Raw genomic sequence first — 22,485 nt, 5'->3', positions numbered from 1 at the left:
CCTACCTGACATACATAGACCTACCTGACATACACTGACCATCACCTACCTGATCAGCAGACTTCATGTGTCCTGCAGTTCAGCTCAGCTGTAGTGTGCAGTGTGCGGCGCGCCCATCATGTGTCACAGCAGGCAGGCAGCCAGAGGAGGAGAGGAGAGCCGCCTGCTCGAGCAGGGATCTCACAGTGATGTGGCATGGTGGCATTGTAATTCCCTCCTTCTGGAGTCTGCGGCGCCTATGATGGACGGTACACGTCCCACGGTCCTGGCATTGGATCTGTGGGACGTCCATCATAGGCGCTGCAGGCAGGACCTGCTATGTCACTCGACCACACTCGGCGGCGCTCGGGATCATAGCGGTCTCCGCTCGGCGGCGGCCTGCGGCGCTCGGGGCTGACAATTGGATGGTGCATTTCTGACACCTGGGGCTTTTCGGGGACCAATTCGGGGCTCCAGCCCTTCCAGCCCCCCCCCCCCCTCCCAACACCCCTGTTTGTATATGCATTTGTTGTACTAATAGACAATAAGAAAGTAAACAAATCATTTAACCAATGCATTTTATTCACAGACTGATATGAAAGAAAAGAGGAACATGGTCTTAGGACCTAGGTAAGCACAATATAGTAGCATTAATGTAGCATTACATCAGACCACATAGACATTTTTGCCATTGGGCTTGGAATAGCAGGCATGGGTATATGCTCCTCTTTGGTAAACCGCATGTTTAAGGTGGAAGCACCGAAATACAGGATGATGGAAATTGATCTGGATTCATCTAATTTGGGCCCTATCTGCTCTTTGAGGTTATCAACCAAGGGTCCAAGCCTCTGTTTTAGGGTTTCAGCATGTTGGGCTAACTGGGCTTTAAATTCTTCTGTTTTAGGACCAGCATTGGCTTTTGCCTCTTCAAACTTCTAAATCAGCTTTTGCCTGAATTCCTCCTCGTGTGGGGCAATGTTTGATCTAAGGCCGTCAGCCTCAGAACGAAGCATTGTGCGAAGCCCCAGAAGCTGGGGCTGGGCTTTTTTGTAAAATCCCTTTATATTCTTCTTGGTCTGCTTCTTCCACTCATCCACCACTGGTGCAATATTATCCTTGAAAGACGGTACTTCAGCAGCCCAGTTTTTCTGAAAGGTTTCAACGTAGGGAGTAGGACGGATCTTTTCTCTGAGGCGGGGGATATCCTTCTTCAGCTTTGCTGACATGTTTTTCTTTACTCTATCCTCATAGGGGTGCAGCTGTTTCCCCAAAGCCAGTGCTCTATCCAGGGCATCAAACCTTTCAGTGATTTTCAAACTAAATAAAATAAAATATTTACAGGAGTTAAAAGTGTGAAACACAGATTTCTGATCTCCAATATAATACATGTATCAAAAAATCTCAGAATATTGGATAACCTTAATATTCCTTTTTATTGGTTCACTTCATTTTTAATAGCACATGCTGTAACAGTACAGGGGACCTTAGATCACTGTCTTCCAAAAGTATCTTCTTTAATCATTTTTACAGCTCGTAGATTCATCCAAATAAGGAACCATATGTGAAGGTACGATACAAAAGTACAATAGATAAAATACTACCTTTTGGGTCAGCTAAAACTCTTTCATACTTCTTTATCTAAAACCAGTGGCGGCTGTCCTTACCTTGGATGTGGGCGGTGAGAGCGTGGCAGACTCGGGGAAAGCTGCTCTGTTTCCTCTCCTGGAGCAGCTTCCACGGTGTCTCCTCCCAGCGCTGGGTGTCCAATAGGATCGCCAGACATTTTGGCCAATCGGAAAACAGGTTTCATACCTGCTTCCTGATTGGCCAGGAGGAGGCTCAGTGTTGCAACAGCGAATTTACATTCGCTTTTGCACCTCAGCTGGGTGGGTTCCAGACGCAATTCTCTGTGTCCCGAGTCCACCCTATTTTGAAACCTATTAGAGCCTATGGCTCTAATCAGTGCTTCAACAAAAAAAAAACTGGTCATTGTAATTCATATGCCCAGTGACCCGTAAGGGGCCGGACACTTTGAATAGGGGGTGCTATGCATGAATCTATCCATTTTGCATATAGGGGGTGACGAGGATAGGGGGGGGCGTGTCTAAAACTAAAAAAGGTTTTGCTTTACAAACACTTTTAAGCAGAAGCTGGTGATAGACAATCTTGCAGATGAATATGAGATGTACCTTCTTGTAATAACAGCACTGCTCCTAGCTTGTTTCAATATTAGGTTTGGCACATGCCAAATGAAATAATTATTTCCATTAACTTCTTTCCAAAAGGAAAAATCAAAGACTGTCTGCAAAATGGTTTCTTGAATGCTATTAAATCTGAGTGATCCTGTTCTTGATATTTTCCATTTATAGCTGAGGTTATTGAGACAAATGCATGAATTAGTCTTCTTGTTACTAAAAGCCGTATTCTGTTGTGTAGTTACATAGTAAGATTGAAATAGGATTTGTATGTATCTACTTAAAAAAAAGGAGAAAAATTACAAAAATTAAAAACCTTCATCCTTACAACTCACACTACAACTGAGACCTGCCCGGGCAATTCACCACTCCAGCGGGTCTCCATTGTCGGCTGCAGTAGCAGGCAGTGTGGTGCACTAATCCTCACATCACATGGCTCCCTTTTTTGTTTTGTTTTGTACAGACTTTATTTGAAATGTACAACACATATTGCCATGAGATTCACCACACTGTGCTGTGATAAATAGCATCATGGCTGCATTGCAGTGTGAATGGGTCACATTGGAAACAATTGAAATACATCCAGCTTTTTTTTTTTAAAGAAATCTACTGGGCTAGTTAGAACTAACTCCTGTGGAAGTCTACTGTATTTTACATTTTCATAGCTTGCTGTAAAGAAGCCTTTCTGTACACAGAGGTTAAATTGCAATTCAAGGTCAGCCTGAAACTTTCCTGGTGATGATATTTGGCAATTTATAATGAAGGTCCCTTGACCCACCCTTCCTAGGGAACGGGGGCCTTGACTGCTGGAAGATTGGCAGCTACATGGGCGTTAATCAAAAGCAAGGAGTTTAATTGGCTCCGATGGGATTGGGCACTAAAGCACAAGGTGACTGGGTAGAGCCAGAACTCTAGAAAAAGGCTACGCAAGGGCACATCCCACCAATCTGAGGAGTTTCTGACGTCACATGAGTTGACAACTCACCCGCCCATTGTGATTTTTGGCACAGCAATGGAGATTGCTTTATGGGCTATGCCCTCAAGTTTAAGTTTGGGATAGTGGAGTCAGGCCTTTTAGACTATCAGTGCTTTTTATGGATGCTCACAGTATAACTGTGACTAGCAGTTATGTGGCATGTTGAATACCGTTACAGTCAGTGGTGGTGCGTCGATAGTGGGCGCAGGAGCGCCACCCCCTCTCTCCTGCACCGCCACTGAAACAATACATAGATTCATGCATTGCATGAATCTATGTATTATCGACGGCGCCACCACTGCTGCCCACTTTTCAGATGCCGGCCCCTGGTGAGCGCCGGCCATCAGAATAACAGCAGTTAATTGGCTTTGGAAGAGTCTATTAGAGCCAGCGGCTTTCCTATTACCGCCTGAGGGCTGTAATCGGCTTTCAAATAGTTAACCAGGGGATGCATGGGGTGTGTGTTCCCTGGTTAACACTGACACGCGTCTCAGCCAATCAGGTTCACCGGGTCTGGTTACCGGTAACCTGATTGGCTGAAGCATCATCGAGTGTGGGAGAAGACATCGAGGGACAGTGGGGAGAGGATGGCTGACCCGAGAAAGGTAAGTGCTTAGGGGGCAAATCTGGCAGCATTTTACAGGGCAAACTGGCGGCAATTGATGGGTACAGTGGCGACAATTGATGGCATGGCACAGTGGCGACAATTTATGGGCACAGTGGCAACAATTGATGGGCACAGTGGTGACAATTGATGGGCACAGTAGCTGCGTTTGGCATGACACAGTGGCAACAATTGATGGCACAATAGCTGCGTTTGGCATGACAAAGTGGCGACAATTGATGGCACAGTGGCTGCGTTTGATGACATGGCACAGTGGTGACAATTGATGGTCACAGTGAGGACAATTGATGGGCACAGTGGCTGCATTTGATGGGCACAGTGGCTGCGTTTGATGGGCACAGTGGCTGCGTTTGATGGGCACAGTGGCTGCGTTTGTTGGGCACAGTGGCTGCGATTGATGGGCACAGTGGCTGCAATTGATGGGCACAGTGGCAGCAATTGATGGGCACAGTGAGGCTGCAATTGTTTGTTTTTTTTGTTTTTTTTCCGTTTGTTTGCGCCCCCCCAAAAAACAGCCGCCACTGGTTACAGTAGGATGTTCAATAAACCTGTGGGTTGGTAATAGGTGGTTAAAACATGCCTAAGCTTCTCAGCAGTCATAATCAGTAAACCACTTACAGTTTTGCAATTTCAGAAGATTCAGAAGATTCTGCCTGTGCCACAGCCATCCTGCCAATGTCCTTTATCTTGTGTAGGTAGCCCTGGGGTTGCTCATTCTGCCAAGGGTAACAAACTTGGGTTCCTAAAGCTAAAAAGAGATATGTTTTTAGAAAAAGTGTCTGCAAATCGACATCCATTATGCAGAGAACAAAGTTCTTTGTGATTTGTTAGTGCTTGCATGTGCACCGTATTTCTAGCGCAGTGTGATGTGTAAAGATTCATAAAGTTTAATTATACCAAATAGGATAGTATTGTAGATTACTGGTCTTTAGATGTGGTGACTTTCTTTATCACATTTTTTTTTACCCAGTATTCTTGCCATTAACACACTTCCCCTCCTACCGTGACAATGAAATGGAGCAGTGTTGTCACCCTAGGAAAGGAAGTGGGTTAGGACTACATAACGCTTCCCTCTTTTCTCTAAAACATAGCAGGGCAAATGCTAACCGATAACAGGATAGAGGCAGAGAGCACAAGAAGTTATCGGCTCACAAGATTTTTGGGTGAATGGGTGAACAGCAAATTATTTTTCATGTCAAACAGATACTGTATAATATAAGTGTTTAATTGTATATTTAGCACAACAAAGGATATATTTATTGTTAGGCTGGCCATACATTATACAAATTTCAATTTCTTTAAAATTACATTGAACTATGATTGCATACAAATTGAAAATGTTTATGTTTGACCTCATATTATATGGTTTTGGTAAATCTAAAATTCTACAAAAAAATTGTATAATGTATGGGCAGCCTTAGGCCCCATACACACGAGAGGATTTATCCGCGGATACGGTCCAGCGGACCGTATCCGCGGATAAATCCTCTCGAGGATTTGCACGGATTTCCATCCGATGGGGTGTGCTCACCATCGAATCGAAATCCGTGCCAAAATCCTCTGGCGATGACGTGTCGCGCCGTCGCCGCGATGATGACGCGGCGACGTGCGCAACGCAGTCATATAAGGAATTCCACGCATGCGTCGAATCATTACGACGCATGCGGGGGATCCCCTCGGACGAATCGATCCGGTGAGTCTTACAGACCAGCGGATCGATCCGTGGGATCCGATTCCAGCGGATAGATTTGTTGGCATGTCAACAAATTTTTATCTGCTGGAATTCTGAAATATCCGCGGATAAAGATCCGCTGGAGCATACACACCAGGGGATCCATCCGCTGAAAACGATCCGCTGAGATTTTTCAGCGGATGGATCCTCTCGTGTGTATGGGGCCTTAGAGTTTACATACACATTAAGATAGATTATACATACCAGTCTATTAAATGCACTAATCAATATAGAACAGTTAGGAAGGCTGGACAGAAAAACATTCTATATATAATAAAAAATAATAGTGCCACACTTTTTGCAGATCTACCCACCTGTAAGGAACAAGAGAGCGATGGTTAGGGTCAAGCTTTTCATATTTGCAAACAGTTTACCTCAACCTGTAATAGAAAGAGGGCTTCTGTAAATGTTTGATATTCTGTAGTAAATAGGAGAAAATAGTGTCCAGCACTAGGTATTTCTTGGAGTATGTTCATAATGTAAATTTGAAATTATTAATTTATTTACCTTTCATAAACAATACAGGTTGTTTTAGCATGTTTATATGAGTTTGGGTTTGTAAACTTTTCTGCAGTTGTGTTTTGGCACAAGATCAGAAATGATCAAATCAAAAGAATTGTGACATCATACTTTTGGATTCTCCTGAATATTTGGCTGTCTCCTGATAGTGATGTCATTTAGAAATTCTGGCAGGCTTGCCTCAAGATTGATATGACTCTCTCTTTTTTCAAGTTAATTTGCACACCCAACTGGTATCTAGTATTTTGAGCTCAATACTTATTATGATACCGACTACCGAGACAGCAGATGCAAATTCTTTTGTTCAAATTTGCAGCCAGTGAGGCACAAAGCTACACAACACAGTAATGTAGTTCTCAATATTTCTTTCTATCCCCTATCATATCCACATTAGAGCATAATTACTTGCTTTCCTCTGTTGGTTAGCTGCTTATGGAATCAGTTAGACATGTGCAATTCGTTTAGTTTTTAATTCATTTTTTAACAAAAATTCGGAAATTCGTTAATTTCGAATTTTTGTATTTCCAAATTTTTTATTTCCGAATTTTCGTATTTCTGATTTTCCGAATTTTCATATTTCCAAATTTTTGGACTTCCGAAATTTCCAAATTTTCGTATTTCCGAATTTCCGATTTTTTTTAATTTTCGAATTTTGATTTATTTACATTTTTTTTTTATTTCTTAATTTTCGAATTTTTCAATTTTCGTATTTCGAATTCCAAATTTCAAAAAATCCGAATTTCCGAAAATTGAAAGATTCGAAAATTCGGAATTTTGAAAATTTAAAAATAAAAAAAAATCGGAATTTCGAATTTTTCAATTTTAGAATTTCGAATTCCAAATTTCCAAAAATCGGAATTTTCGTATTTCCGAATTTTTAGTTTTTGTATTTCCGAATTTCGGAAATTCGGATTTTTGGAAATTTGGAATTCTAAATTCTAAAATTGAAAAATTCAAAATTCTGAATTTTTTTATTTTTCAATTTTCGAAATTCCGCATTTTCGAATTTTTTAATTTTCGAAATTCCGAATTTTCGAATTCTTCAATTTTCGAAATTCCGAATTTTCGAATTCCAAATTTCCAAAAATCCGAATTTCCGAAATTCGGAAATTCTGAAATGCAAAAAATTCTGAAATGCAAAAATTCTGAAATTATAAAAAAATTCTGAATTTCCGAATTTTCGTTAAGAAACGAAGATTTTCGAATTTTAGATTTTCGAATTTTGCAATTTTGAAATTTCCGAATTTTCTTATTTTTTTCGAATTTTTTAATTTTCGAAGTTTTCCATTTTAGAATTTTGAATTCCAAATTTCCAAAAATCCGAATTTCCGAAATTCGGAAATGAAAAATTCGGAAATAAAAACATTCGGAAATACGAAAATTTGAATTTTAGATTTTCGAATTTCAGATTTTCGAATTTTGCAATTTCGAAATTCCGATTTTTGCAATTTCGAAATTCCGAATTTTTTAATTCTCAAATTTTTCAATTTTTCAATTTTGCAATTTTGCAATTTCGAAATTCCGAATTTTGCAATTTCGAAATTTTGCAATTTCGAAATTTTGCAATTTCGAAATACTGAATTTACGAATTTTTCAATTTTCGAATTTTCAAATTTTTCAATTTTCGCATTTTCGAATTCCAAATTTCCAAAAATCCGAATTTTCGAAATTCGGAAATACAAAAATTTGCAATTTCGAAATTCGGAATTTTTTCATTTATGATTTTTCGTATTTCCGAATTTCCGAAATTCGGATTTTGGATTTCAAATTAAATTAGAAAATTTCGAATTTCGAAAATTCGAAATTTCGAAAATAAAAAAATTCGGAATTTCGAAATGCTAGAAATTCATAAAATTCCATTTTTTTTCCATTGCACTGATTTTGGTGCACTGTTTCATGCGAGTTTGACATTCCTGTGTTAAAAGTTGTTGAGTTTCCCATTTTTTCATCTTTGTTTTAATTAAAGTGGTTGTAAACCTCAGACATGAAATATGAACAAAGCTTATCCCTCTATAGGGTGTACTTGCCTCAATTAAAAGTACTATTTTTTCTGCTGCTTTGTTTCTCTGGGGGAGGGGATCTTCAGGAGATTGACAGCCTCCTGTGTGAAGGGGTGTGTCCCCCTTCCCTCCAATCAGCTCTCAGAGCTCTCCTCACTGAGCTTTACTGAGTGTAACTTCAGCTCCCTTTTCTCTGTACTCTCAAGACAAGCTTTATAAATTATCCACGTTGAAGACTGCAGATAGATCGACACAACTTATGTAGGAGGATTTGTTTCATTTCTGTGCATCACCTGAGGATAATCCTATCACTAGGTATATGTAAGGGTTTACAGGCACTTTAATAAACTCTTATAAAGGTATGTGGTCATCATTTACAGATCATTGTCAAATATTTTCAGAGACAAATTGGTGCAATCAGCACCCAGGACCAGAGGCGTATCTAGTGAAAATGGCGCGTATGGCAAGCACTGAAACTGCGCCCTCGTCAAAACATTCGAAAGCCATCTTTCAGATAACCAGGGACATGGCGGGAACAGAGAGGGACACTGGGGACCACTGGCGGCTGGTGCAGAAAATTTTTGGGGGGACACAAACTGAAAAAAAAAAAACATCAATTGCAGCCACTGTGCCCATCAAACGCAGCCACAACCCTATGTGGATCCGGTCTGGCCAGTCATTGGTCATCTTGGGTGCACCTGTCACCTCCCCTTCCCAGGCAGAAGGAGAAATATTAGCAATTGCTGTGCCGGCGTTGCGCTTCAGCAGGGTGGGCGCGGTGTCAGGAGCTACATTAGAGCGTGAGGCGGCCGCGGGAGGACGGGTGGGATTTTCTCATGCAGGGGGGTGGCTTTTTGCCGCCCCCCTCCCCATGGCGCCCATGGCACTTGCCATGGCTGACATACCCTAGATACGCCACTGCCCAGGACTCTCCTAGGTTGTCAAATTTTCGAACATTGATAGCTGTTATACACCATTACCCTGTGCAACTTGCTGGAGAAAGAAGGAGCAGCACAATCCCCGCCTGTCAGAATTGTTTGAGACATGGCGCGGGCTCCTCCTGTGTTAAGCTGGCCATACACTGGTAGATTTTTAGACCAACATTCATACAAAAAACATTATCAGTTAATTTAATAACGCCAACAGAGAATTGACAGTATAAAATACTTTTCCATACATTTTGCTTTTAACATTTGCTTTTGGAAGAAATGGAATTTATCAAAATGTGCATGTTTTTGGTGCGTCATGGGAAAATAAAACAGACACAGTTAGGTCCATATATATATATATATTTGGACACAGGCACAATTTAAATTTTTTCAAGTATTTACCAAAACATATTCAAGCTATAGTTACGCAATGGATATGAGCTGAAAGTGCACACTCTCAGGTTTAATTTGAGGGTATGTAAATCCAAATCGGAGGTTGGGTTTAGAAATTACAGCTCTTAAAAACAACCATCTCCCCTTTTTCAAGGGACCAAAAGTAATTGGACAATTGAATCAAAAGCTGTTTCATGGCCAGGTGTGGACTACTCTTTAGTTATATCTTCATCAATTAAGCAGGAAAAGTTTTTGAGAGGATTCTAATGCTGGCCATACATGGATAGAAAATTGTTCGAAAAAGTGATACGCTCAATCGCTTGACTTTCACATTTTTAGTGGGCAAATTTCAATTCTCGAAATGCGAATTTTTTTGCGCCGAAACAAACAATTTTCGAAACGTTAGTAGTGGAATCGATCCAAAACAGTTCGAACAAATCTACAGCATATGTGCGCGTTAAAACCTCAGAAATCAGCCACGTTTGTAACTGACCGCTATGTGTAAAGCTTGTTTATCACACTTCAACTACATCCCCGTTGGCTCCGCTAGATGTGGGTGGTTGGGGCCACCTAGAATTGACATAAGCTCTAAGGGGAACTATATATTCATATATTACTTTCTTTTGATATAAGAGCGTTATGTAAGCTTCGGATAATTAGCCTTCAATTCTGAATCGCTTTTGGATCTATATCCTGTGTTCTTATGTTGTGATTCACATTGTTTGCCTCTACTTAAAAGTTGTGAGCAGTTGCATCTGCACAAACTGTATTTCTTGTATGCCACAAGTTTGACTTTAATAAACTTGGAATGTTAAAATTGAACCCCAGATTGTGTATTCGATCAACGAAAAATCTACGGTTTATGTTGTTATTGATCGATAATATGTTGATAATTGGGCAGCTGTCACTGCAAAAAGACAGCAGTAAGCAGGACCTCTCCCATGCAAGCAGCGCTCTCTTCCCTCTGTCCTCCCGTGCTCGTATTTCACGAAGCTGGGTCTGTGTGCAAGGTCCCGCCCCCCTAGACCGGCTCGTGAGATAATCTTCCAGTGTTCCACCTATCGCATGAGCCGAACTATGGGCCTTGCACACAGACCCAGCTTCGTGACATACGAGCACCAGAGGACAGAGGGAGGGGAGCACTTAGCCAAGAAATGGTGAGGCTGAAATGAGTGGGCACAGAGGCTGCAATTGGTGAGCACACAGGGGCGGCAATTGGTGGGCACAGAGGCTGTAATATTGGGCAAACAGGGGCTGCAATTGGTGGGAACAGAGGCTGCAATTGGGCACACAGGGGCAACAATTGGTGGGCACAGAGGCTGCAATTGGTGGACACAGAGGCTGCAATTGGTCACACAGGGGCTGCAATTGGTGGGCACCGAGGCTGCAATTGGTGGGCACAGAGACTGAAATTGGTGGGCACAGAGAGGCTGCAATTGGTGGGCACAGAGGCTAAAGTGATGGGCACAGTGAGGCTGCATTAATGGGCACAGTGAGGCTGCATTAATGGGCACAGAGAAGCTGCATTGGTGGGCACAGCTAAGCTGCATTGGTGGGCACAGTGAGGCTGCATTGGTGGGCACAGCAAGCCTTCATTGATGGGCACAGTGAGGCTGCAATGATGGGCACAGTGAGGCTGCATTGGTGAGCACCATGAAGCTACAATGATGGGCACAGTGAGGCTGCATTAATGGGCACAGTGAGGCTGCAATTGGTGAGCACACCGAGGCTGCAATTGGTGGGCACACAGAGGCTGCATTTGGTGGGCACAGAGAGGCTGCCATTGGTGGGCACAGAGAGGCTGCAATTGGTGGGCACACCGAGGCTGCAATTGGTGGGCACACAGAGGCTGCATTTGGTGGGCACAGAGAGGCTGCAATTGGTGGGCATAGTGAGGCTGCATTCATGGGCACAGCGAAGCTGCATTGGTGGGCACAGCAAAGCTGCATTGGTGGGCACAGCGAGTCTCCAAAACCAGAGCACTGCTGTGCTCTCTTCCTGATCTTTTAACTTCCACCTGAGTGAGGAACCCAGCCTGCCACAGAGGCTGGAAAAACCCGGGCCGGATTCTGGTTCATTCCCTTACAACAAAGCGAATGCGAGGTGAAATGTACCTATAATCGTGTATCTCACCTCGCATTCCGTCACAATATATATATAGCCCTATGTACTTTCATATCTTCCTTCTATGTATATATATAATACACTCTTCAAATGTGCTTTAAAATGTATGGTTTTCCCTTTCATGAACAAGGAAATAATGACGTTATGATGTTGGGCTGGTATAATAATGCTATGGGGCTGGTATAATTTTTTCCAGGGTTGGTTTTTATTCCCAGTTCGGCCCTGGTAAACACACAGATCCACATCCTGTCAGGTGAGAATAGACAGATGGTGTGTTCCCAGTACAGAGGAACACTGATCGGTCTTCTGCACTTGTGAGTGCCCTCCCCCTACAGTTAAAATCCCTCCCTAGGAAACATATATAACCTCTTGTTAACCCCTTCCCTGTCAGTCACATTTAAACAGTAAACAGTGCATTTATATAGCACTGATCGCTGTATAAATGTGATATGGTCTCAAAATAGTGTCAAATGTGTCCAATATGTCCGCCACAATATCGCAGTCATGGTAAAAATCGCAGATCGCCGCCATTACTAGTAAAAAAAAAGCCACAAATCTATCCCCTATTTTCTAGACGCTATAACTTTTGCGCAAATCAATCAATATACACTAAAAAAAATTTTACCAAAAATGTGTAGAAGAATACATATTGGCCAAAACTGAGGAAAAATGTTGTTTTAAAAAAAATTGGATATTTATTATAGCAGTTAAAAATATTGGCCCGGTTTCACAGACAGCAGGCGCACATTACGCCGCAGTAGCGTAACCCCTGTATGCCACGCCGATGCAGCGCAGAGAGGCAAGCGCCACATTTAACAAGCTCTTGCTCCCAACGCTGCGTTGGCCTGTCGTAGGTTTTGAAGGCGCAGGCTGGCATAGGTGGAAGTGGGTGTGACCCCATGCAAATGATGGTCCGAGCGTGGTGCAGTGTTTTACGCCCGGCGTATCATGAACGGCGCATGCGCCGTGAACGTATGCACAGCACTCCTATGCGCATGCTCACAACCACGCCGGCGCAACTGCCTAAGATACGCTGGCCCACCGGCTTACGCCGAGCACATAAGTACGCCCAGCCATACACCCAGCCATACGCCCGTCCAGCGCAAAAGTACGCCCGCTTGTTCCCTGGTGCAGACGTACTTTTGTGATCTGTGCCAAGATGTCCGATACTGAGACTGACAGGGAGAGGAGGAAGAAAACATTTTCTGCTGAGGAGAGAGCGATCCTGACCTCTGCCATCTCCAAATACAATGCCTTCCTCCATGGCGCACATAGCAGGAATACCAGCAAGGCCAGGATGGTTGAGATCCTGCAAAAGGTCACCCTTGAGCTCAATACCCTTGGTCATGAAACCAGGACCTGGAAGGAGGTCCAAAAGAAGATAAATGACATGCGTCGGCAGGTCAGGGAGAAGCTGGCCAAGGTGAGAAGGCACCTCAGGGGCACGGGAGGCGGACCATCTACTTCTGTCAAGCTGAGGATGAGGTGATTGCCAGCTGCCTGGAGCAGGAGCAGGTGGAGGGCCTGGAGGGTTTTGACTCCAGTGAACAGGACTTGAGGAGAGGTAAGTGTGTTTCATTCCCCATCTGGTGTATAGCATGTGAGGGGGTGCAAGGGAACATGTGACAAGTGTGTGGGTCCACCAACATGTGAATGCTTTGTGTCATCCACAGATGTGCTGGAGGGAGCTGGGCCATCCTCTGCTGCTGGACGACCCATGCCATCCAGGGAACATCCTCTTCCTGTGTCTGACCCCCTGGCAAGCCACATTACATCTGGTGTTGAGGTTGTGGAGGAGGAGCAGGTGGACATCCATCAGGAGCAGTGGGTTTATGTTGAAGAGGATTCCATCTTGGCCGGTCCCTCCGAGACGGTGGCCCCCCTGACCCCCTCAAGGGCTACCCCGTCCAGGGGAACCCCCTCAAGGGCTACCCCGTCCAGGGGAACCCCCTCAAGGGCTACCCCATCCAGGGGAACCCCCTCAAGGGCTACCCCATCCAGGGGAACCCCCTCAAGGGCTACCCCGTCCAGACGGACACAACCAGCTACTTCACCTAGGAAGGCTCTGGGCAAGACTAGGGGTGTAGCCAGATCCCTCCAAGAAGGGCTGGAGAGGGAGCAGGCACGGCAGACGCGCCACATGGCAGATATTGCCTGCGACCTGCACCGAGTGGCTGACTGCCTGGCCTCCTTTGTTGGGTCCTCAGCAAAGACCCAGGCTGAGTGCACAGTGGCTGTGCAGGGCACCGCAGCCGCTATGCAGCCGTGCCTCACCCAACAGGCTGCACATACCCAGGCCATATCGGACTGCCTGCAGGACGTGAATGCGAACTGCGCAGCCATGGCCACAAGCCTCTGCGACCAGACCCTCGATGCCATGCATCACCACATTGTAGCAGGGGGTCCCTCGACATCTGTGGACCAGGGATCTGGGGACGTGCAGGCCACCCAGGACCGGCACACCGCGGCTATTGTGGAGCTGCAGGCCACAGCAACAGGGATCCTGGCGGAGGTGAAGAGCCTGGGGGAGGTTGTGCAGGCCAACACTGCCGCCATCTAGACGGAGGGTCGCCAGAACAGGCGCCTACAGCGCCAGACCAACGCCCGGCAGATGCAGGCTGAGACCAACAGCGTGCTGACACGCATTGCCGTTGCCTTGGAGGGGATGCAGGCAACATCTGCCTGGAGCGACAGACCAGGGGATGAACCTCCTCATGATGCCCCACCCTCCCCCACCTAAATCGTCTCCAAGACAATTGAGGAGCCGAACCCTTGGCACGAGGCCTGGCCTACGAGAGGGCAAATGACTCTCCTCAGGACGATTTCAGCTCAGAGTATGACCTTATTTTTTTGTGTGACGTGCACAGATGTATGTGCCGTCCTCCTGTAAGGGCATGCCATGTCGGACAATGGCACGATCCCTATTTTTTTTTGTTGTCACAGCACCATTGCACACAGTTAGGAGTGCAGAAGTGGTGACTGGACACCAGTTTGCAGGGGCAGGGTTTGCCCGGTGATGCTACAGTGTGACTGGTGTGTGAGTGTGTGTGACATTCCTGCCAGCAAGGCGTGTCACCTTGGATCGTCAGGGAGAGGTTATGCCCACAACCGTGTGAATGTGGTATGAATGGACAGCAACATCGTTGGGGCCTTGGCGTGGCGTTGCTGCTCCCATGTCCCGCACGGTGGACTTGGGCTAAACCAATGTGAGGTGGATGTGGTGTGTGAGCTAGGGACCACAGTGGTGTGCATGCGTGCATTGTCCGTGTGCCATCATAAATGTGTGTGTTTAACGTGCAAAGATGCATTCCACGAGGCAACTCCTGACTGCTGTTCCTTCAGCAGACGGGGTAGCCTCGGGCAGGGGGGGACTGTGTGGTTCGGGGGTCAGGTCATCACATATGTCAATCTCCAGGCCCTTTCTCATGGCGTAATTGTGCAGCACGCAACATGCACCGATGATCTGGCACACAAAGTTTGGGAAATACAACAGGGCCCCCCCGGACTTATCCAGGCATCGGAAACGGGACTTCAGGATGCCAAATGTGCGCTCCATTGCATCTTCTCTCGCCTCTGGTTTGGGGATTCCGGTATGGAGTCAGGAGATGGGGCCCAAGTGCATATGCCGAGTCACCTGGAAGGGAAAAGACAGGAGGATGTTAGTCGTGCGTGTGCCCCTCGTGATGTCTGCATCATGGGGTCGGACAGTCATGCCTGACACCCATGTCACTCACCAACCAGCCAGCTGTCCCTGTACACGTTCTGTTCGAATTCTGTTGGGATGTTGCTTTGACAGTATATGTAGCTGTCCTGGCTGGCCCCGAGATGTTTGGCACGGATGTGCCATATGAGGCATTGGGCATCGGCTATCACCTGTACGTTGATGGAATGCCACTGCTTACGATTGCGGTATATGTGCTTTGTGGCACGGGGGGCCGTAGTGCCACATGTGTTCAATCAATGGCCCCCACGGTGCGTGGGAATCCTGCAATTCTGTAGAAATCCTGCATTGCCTTCTGCCGCAGATGCTCATGGGTCGGTTTGATGATGTGGTGGGACATGCATGTGAGGATTGCGGGGACAACCTGGTGCACGCATCTGCTCATGGTAGATTGTGACATCCCAGACATGACTCCACTTGTACGTTGGAAAGATCCACTGGCGAGGAAATGCAGTGTTGCCAGTACCCTGACTAGTGGCTGCACTGCATGTGAGCGTTCTGTCTGGCTGGTGATTTCATCATGCAGGGCTGTGGCTAATTCCAGGATAGAATCAGGGCTGAATCTGAAGATGCGATACACCTCCGATTCCCCCATGCCAAAGACGTTCATGCGCGTTCGGTAGATCCTCTCCTGTGCCCTCCTCTGTGCCTGTGGACGCAGTAATGCTATGACCATGGCTGCCCCTGGCACGTTGGCATACAGATGTGTTGTCCTGCAAGTGTGGTTGCTCAGCTCGTCCGTAACGGTGCTGCTGCAACTGCTCTCCAGCTGACCTGTGGACGTCTTTTGCCCGGGTTGCACCTCCTTTATGAGGAATAACTTTGCGTCTGACGTACAACTTACGCGCGCCCAGCGTAGCATGCACCGGGCGCACGCACTTTGTGTGTTTTGCCGTATTTCCCTCATTTGCATATTTGAATGCCTAATCAATGGGAGAAGCAACATGCGTCCAGCCCAAATTTGCGCCCACGCTACGCCAGCGTGAGCAAGATACATCAGCGTAGGGTGGCCAGTTTTTAGGCGTATATTGGTTTGTGACTCTGGCGCACAGATACGCCGGCGCACATTTGCACTTACGTTGGCGTAACGTGATTTACGTCGGCGTAAGTGCTTTGTGAATCCGGGCCATTGTGTTTTTTTTTTTAACTTGTCACACTTCTTTTGTTTATAGCACAAGAAATAAAAACTCCAGAGGTGATTAAATAGCACCAAAAGAAAGCTCTATTTCTGGGGATTTTTTTAAAAACATTTTAATTTGGGTACAGTGTTTCATGACCGCGCAATTGTCATTAAAATTGTAATTTCTGAAAGCTGAAAAATGGCCTGGGCAGGAAGGGGGTTTTAAGTGCCCTGTATTGAGATGGAAAAGCCAGGAGAGCTGTTAGCCGGGAAAACCGGCCGTGTGTATGCTTCCTCGCAGTTTTCCCGAAAATAGAGAAGCTGCTCTCTTTTTTCCCGCCGGGATTCCTGGCAGTTTTAAACCCGGCAGATTTCCTATGGGGAAACACTGCGATGGAGCATACACACGGCCGGGATTCCCAGCCAAAGCTCTCCCCGCAGTTTTCCTGTCGAGAAACCCTGCCATGTGTACACGGGGAAACTTACAGAGCAGGTACTCTGCTTTCCCGTCGGGATTCCCTGCGGACTTTATACCGCCGGGAGTCCCGGTCGTGTGTACAGGGCTTTAAAGGGGAAAACTGTAATTTTTTCAGACTGGTATTCTTATACAAATTTATGATATTCTAACTTGTGAATTCTTTTCTTTTTTACAAAATTTTCAGTTATAAAAATATAATGGATTTGGAAGAAAGATTTTTGTTAGACATCTCGGCACATGGAATATCTCCTAATTTAAATCTAGAATTCTAAGATATGCTTCAATGTTGTCTACTGTTGACCAGGGGTTGTGCCTATTAAATTGTATTTTGGAGAAATATATTTGAATTTCCCTTACATTGGCTATTCTGACAAATTATGAAAATTCATGATGGTTTTCCGTGTGTACAGACACGTCAGGTGGGAATTATCCAAATTAGGAAAATTAAAGCTCAAAGGAGCACCATTTTGTGGACTCCTTGCTTATACTGTACCGATTATGATGTTGGAAGTGGGAAGTAAACTTTATTTGGCTTGGGTAAAAGTCAACACAGCACATTCATTAAGAAGCCACTGCTGACAGATAGATTGTGCTTTTTTTTTAAAACATCTTGATCTTGCCATAAAGCCTCGACCAACCTTTGGTAAGCTGTTCTTAGTGAATAGTTGCAGTGTTTTAGAATTGATTTTACTATTATGCGGAACTGTCCGTTTTTACAGTCTTCAGATGGGGTATAACTTGACAAAAATAGGCAGAATTCAAAGATTGATTAAAAAGGCAAATCCACTCTGTACTGTAGAAGTGTAGTTGCTGTAGATATGAAGGGGGCATATAAGGAAAATAAAAAAAGCAGCATTTTTGTTTGTACATGATTGGATGATAGAAATCAGCAAAGCTTGCCCTCATTTCATATCTACCCCTCAGATCTACAGTGACTGCCCTTCCAAGTGCACTTGTAGTGCAAAGTGGATTTGCCTTTAGTAAATCAATCCTATAGTTAGTCAGGTTGAAAAAAGAGACTAGTCCATCTAGCTCAACCAATTAACCCCTTAACGCCCGCCGCACGACTATTTACGTCCGCAGAATGGCACGGACAGGCAGAAGGACGTATATATACGTGCTTGCCTTCTAGCGGGTGGGGGGTCCGATCGGGACCCCCCGCTCTGCATGCGGGTTCCCTCGGGGAGCGATCCGGGACGACCGCACGGCTATTTGTCTATAGCCGCTCCGTCGCGATCGCTCCCCGAGGCTGAAGCACATGGAGAGCCGTATGTAAACACGGCTTCCCCGTGCTTCACTGTGGCGGCGTATCGATCGAGTGATCCCTTTTATAAGGGAGACTCGATCGGTGACGTCAGTCCTACAGCCACACCCCCCTACAGTTGTAAACACACACTAAGTGAACACTAACCCCTACAGTGCCCCCTGTGGTTAACTCCCAAACTGCAACTGTCATTTTCACAATAAACAATGCAATTTAAATGCATTTTTTGCTGTGAAAATGACAATGGTCCCAAAAATGTGTCAAAATTGTCCGAAGTGTCCGCCATAATGTCGCAGTCACGAAAAAAATCGCTGATCGCCGCCAATAGTAGTAAAAAAATAAAAAAATAATAAAAATGCAATAAAACTATCCCCTATTTTGTAAACGCTATAAATTTTGCGCAAACCAATCGATAAACGCTTATTGCGATTTTAGAAGAATACGCATCGGCCTAAACTGAGGGAAAAAAAAAATTTAGATATGTTTTTGGGGGATATTTATTATAGCAAAAGGTAAAAAATATTGAATTTTTTTCAAAATTGTCGCTCTATTTTTGTTTATAGCGCAAAAAATAAAAACCGCAGAGGTGATCAAATACCACCAAAAGAAAGCTCTATTTGTGGGGAAAAAAGGACACCAATTTTGTTTGGGAGCCACGTCGCACGACCGCGCAATTGTCTGTTAAAGCGACGCAGTGCCGAATCGCAAAACCTGGCCTGGGCATTTAGCTGCAAAATGGTCCGGGGCTTAAGTGGTTAAAAAAAAAATCACACTCACACACACACACACAAATAGAAAATCTCCATTTATAGTACCCTATGCCCACAGTTGATCCAGAGAAAGGAAGAAAAAAAACAGTGTGGTCTGATTCTCTACAGTGGGGGGGAGAAACAATCCTTCCTGATCCCCCATGAGACAAAATTCTCTGGATCAACGATCCCTCTCATTATTACCATAAAATATTAATATCCAGTTATATTTTGTGCATTTAGGAATGCATCCAGACTTTTTTTTAAAACTACTACTGAGCTGACCAGAATCATTTATTGAGGGAGTCTGTTCCTAAAAATATAAGTGGGTCTTGGTGAAAAAAGGCAAGGTATCTGGCAATATATTAACATTTTACATACATAACCAAAAGAAAGTAATCAGCGGATATCATAAAAAAAAATCGTCATTGTCCCTGGGCATGATGTGTGCGTGACGTCACAAGACGGTGGGGTCTCCAGATGAGCAGAGCCAAAGCATCCCCCCATGTTGAGGGCATGTGGCCTGGTATGGTTCAGGAGGGGGCGCTCGCTTACCCCTGCCTTTTCTGACCTGCCAGGCTGCATGCTCAGATTCAGATAAGGAGCGGTTATTGATTTTGGTGGGGGCCATGGGGTTCCCCTCAAAATCCATACCAGACCTTTTTTAAGTTTTTTTTTTTTTTTCTCAAAGTCAGATCCAAATCGCATCCTGTTCATTCAAGTCACATAAAAGTCAGATTGATGTCAGCCTGAAGTTGTAGGGCAAAGTTGGCTCAGCAGTCACGTGACTTTCATGTGGCACCAGTGTGAACCGGGACAGTGGTTATGCACCCAGGAGAATGTCTGATTTACCTTTTTTAAGGCTGCTGTACCTCTGGTAACCCCCACCCCCAAGATGTTGATGGGGAGCTGGGATCTTTTTGGGAGCAGGTTGCTTTTGTGAGATATTGAACATTCCTCCCAATCTGTGAGGCTACCATCTGTTATCACCTTCCATGAGCATGGTGGAAATGACTTCCCCATTTCCAACGTTAAGTTGTAAATACATTAAGTTAGAGAGTTCCTTGCTTGACTTGATTGAAACATGGGAAGATCAAGAGAGGGAGTGTGTTTGCGCCAAATAATAAATGAATAAACTATATGTTTGCGAAGCTCAGAATGTGTGCCTTTAGAGAAGGCTGCTGCAGGCAGGTCCTAAAGAAACCCTGATAATTCTAGATTGTTAGTGAAGTTTTTTCAGCCTGCTGCCTTCCGCCCAATGCTGTGAAAAAGATGATATCAAAGCATCAGAGACTTTTATATATGATCCACAATAGTATTTACCTGCAAAACTTGAGCTTGTGGTGTCCTGTTCAGCGTGAGTCCTGTCAATGAATATACTCCTGTTCTCTCAGGAATAGTAGATAAAAATCTAACTGAAGAATGATAGGTGATGATGTGTGATTTAGCATTCACTGCAGACACACTGTCACTCTCTGAGAGTAACGATGCTTTAGAGGTATGGATTGTGTCTGCACATGCAGTGATTGATTTATTGCTTTTCAGGGTGTCACTTATACGCATTTTAGGGATAGGACATCCCCTTCTTTAGGAATTCAATGTGCTGTGATACAGGGGTCCTATAAAGCAGCTGTGCTTAATCCCATTGTTACCAGCCCTTTTTCTTTTTTTCTTTTTTTTTTTTATCTTGCTTTAGTATATTAAAAATACTCATATTGTCCCTGGCGATTATTACCTTTTAAAACATTATCATATAACATTACATTTAATTTAAGGAATATACCTAAGAGTAAAACCAATTACTTGTTCAAAATAAAAAAAAATGTCATGTCATAATCCATATAGGGGATTTTAATCTCTCCATCGCTCTACATATACAGTTGTGCTCATAAGTTTACATACCCTGACAGAATTTATGATTTCTTGGCCATTTTTCAGAGAATATGAATAACACAAAAACTTTTCTTTCACTCATGGTTAGTGTTTGGCTGAAGGCATTTATTATAAATCAACAGTGATTACTCTTTTTAAATCACAATCAGAACAGAAACTACCCAAATGACCCTGATCAAAAGTTTACATATCCCAGTTCTTAATAACGTGTATTGCCCCCTTTAACATCAATGACAGCTTAAGGTTTTTTGTAGTATTTGTGGATGAGGCTTTGTATCTTCTCAGATGGTAAAGCTGCCCATTCCTCTTGGCAAAAAGCCTCCAGTTCCTGTCAATTCTTGGGCTGTCCTTGCATGAACTGCATGTTTGAGATCTCCCCAGAGTGGCTCAATGATATTGAGGTCAGGAGACTGAAATGGCCACTCCAGAACCTTCAATTTACAGGTCGACTTGGACTTGTGTTTTGGATCATTGTCATGTTGGAATGTCCAAGTACGTCCCATGCGCAGCTTCAAGGCTGATGAATGCAAGTGTTCCTCCAGTGTTTTTTGATAACATACTGCATTCATCTTGCCATTAATTTTGACAAAATGTCCTGTGCCTTTCTAGCTCACACATCTCCAAAACATCAGTGATCCACCTCTGTGTTTCACAGTAAGAATGGTGTACCTTTCATCATAGGCCTTGTTGAATCCTCTCCAAATGTAGTGTTTATGGTTGTGGCCAAAAAGCAAAATGTTGGTCTCATCACTCCAAATGACTTTGTGCCAGAAGGTTTAAGGCTTGTCTCTGTACTGTTTTGCTTATTGTAAGCGGGATACTTTGTGGCATATAAATGGCTTTCTTCTGGCATCTTGACCATGCAGCCCATCTTTCTTCAAGTGCCTCCTTATTGTGTATCTTGAAAAAGCTACACCTCATGTTTTCAGAGAGTCCTGTTTTTCACTTATGGTTACTTGTGGGTTTTTCTTAGCATCCCGAACAATCTTCCTGGCAGTTGTGGCTGAAATTTTAGTTGGTCTACCTGCCCGTGGTTTGGTTTCAACAGAACCCCTAATTTTCCACTTCTTGATTAGAGTTTGAACACTGCTGATTGGCATTCTCAATTCCTTGGATATCTTTTTATATTCCTTTCCTGTTTTATACAGTTCAACTACCTTTTAGCCAAAATGAGAAGATCTGGTCCTTGGGTGGTTGGAGGAGGAGAGGGTGCCACCCTTCTCCCCGAGCACAGGGACACTCTTCTCCACCGAGGACAGGGACACCCTTCTCCCCCGGGGACGGGTCCCTGGGTGGCCGTGGGAAAAGGGGAGAGTCCCTGGGTGGTTGGCAGAGAAGGAGTGAGCCCCTGGGTGGTTGGCAGAGAAGAAGAGTGCCCCTGGGTGGACGTGGGCGAAGGAGAGGCCTCCGGGGTGGACATGGGAGAAGGTGAGGGTTCCTGGGTGGACGTGGAAGAAGTAGAGGGTTCTTCGGTAGACATGGGAGAAGGAGAGGGCTCCTGGGTGGACGTGGGAGAAGGAGAGGGTTTCTGGGTAGATGTGGGAAATGGAGAGGGCCCCTGGGTGTCCGGTGGAGAAGGAGAGGGCCCCAGAGCTGAATGGGGGAGGAGGAAAGGGCCCCCAGGGTGGTTGGCAGAGAAGGAGTGAGCCCCTGGCTGTTTGGTGGAGAAGGAGATGGCCGAAATTGGAACAGCTGGTCCTTGGGTGGTTGGAGGAGGAGAGGGTGCCACCATTCTCCCCTGAAGACAGAGTCCCCCTTCTCCCCTGGGGACAGAGTGCCCCTTCTTTC

At 44.8% G+C, this 22,485-nt stretch overlaps 1 protein-coding gene across 1 annotated transcript; it reads right to left on the bottom strand.

Annotated features, from left to right (window-relative positions):
• Positions 1-821: 821 nt before the first annotated feature.
• On the bottom strand, positions 822-5,893 carry LOC120916060 (apolipoprotein A-I-like). Its single transcript, XM_040326900.1, has 3 exons — positions 5,822-5,893; positions 4,394-4,523; positions 822-1,296 (listed from the first exon to the last, which is right to left on the bottom strand). The coding sequence occupies exons 1-3, from the start codon at positions 5,862-5,864 to the stop codon at positions 915-917; spliced, it is 555 nt and encodes a 184-aa protein (XP_040182834.1). The 5' UTR covers positions 5,865-5,893; the 3' UTR covers positions 822-914.
• Between the last annotated feature and the right edge of the window lie 16,592 nt (positions 5,894-22,485).

This window comes from Rana temporaria, chromosome 10 (assembly GCF_905171775.1).
Source record: "Rana temporaria chromosome 10, aRanTem1.1, whole genome shotgun sequence".
In the NCBI taxonomy this organism is placed as follows: Eukaryota; Metazoa; Chordata; class Amphibia; order Anura; family Ranidae; genus Rana; species Rana temporaria.
The sequence above is the reverse complement of the archived record's forward strand: the minus strand, read 5'-3'. Positions and strand labels throughout refer to the sequence as shown.

Coding starts and splice junctions, on each gene's coding strand:
- LOC120916060 (XM_040326900.1), bottom strand. CDS start 5,864: ATGAAAAGCTTGACCCTAACCATCGCTCTCTTGTTCCTTACAG. Junction 4,524..5,821: donor CGCTCTCTTGTTCCTTACAG/GTGGGTAGATCT, acceptor ATCTCTTTTTAG/CTTTAGGAACCCAAGTTTGT. Junction 1,297..4,393: donor TCTTCTGAAATTGCAAAACT/GTAAGTGGTTTA, acceptor TATTTTATTTAG/TTTGAAAATCACTGAAAGGT.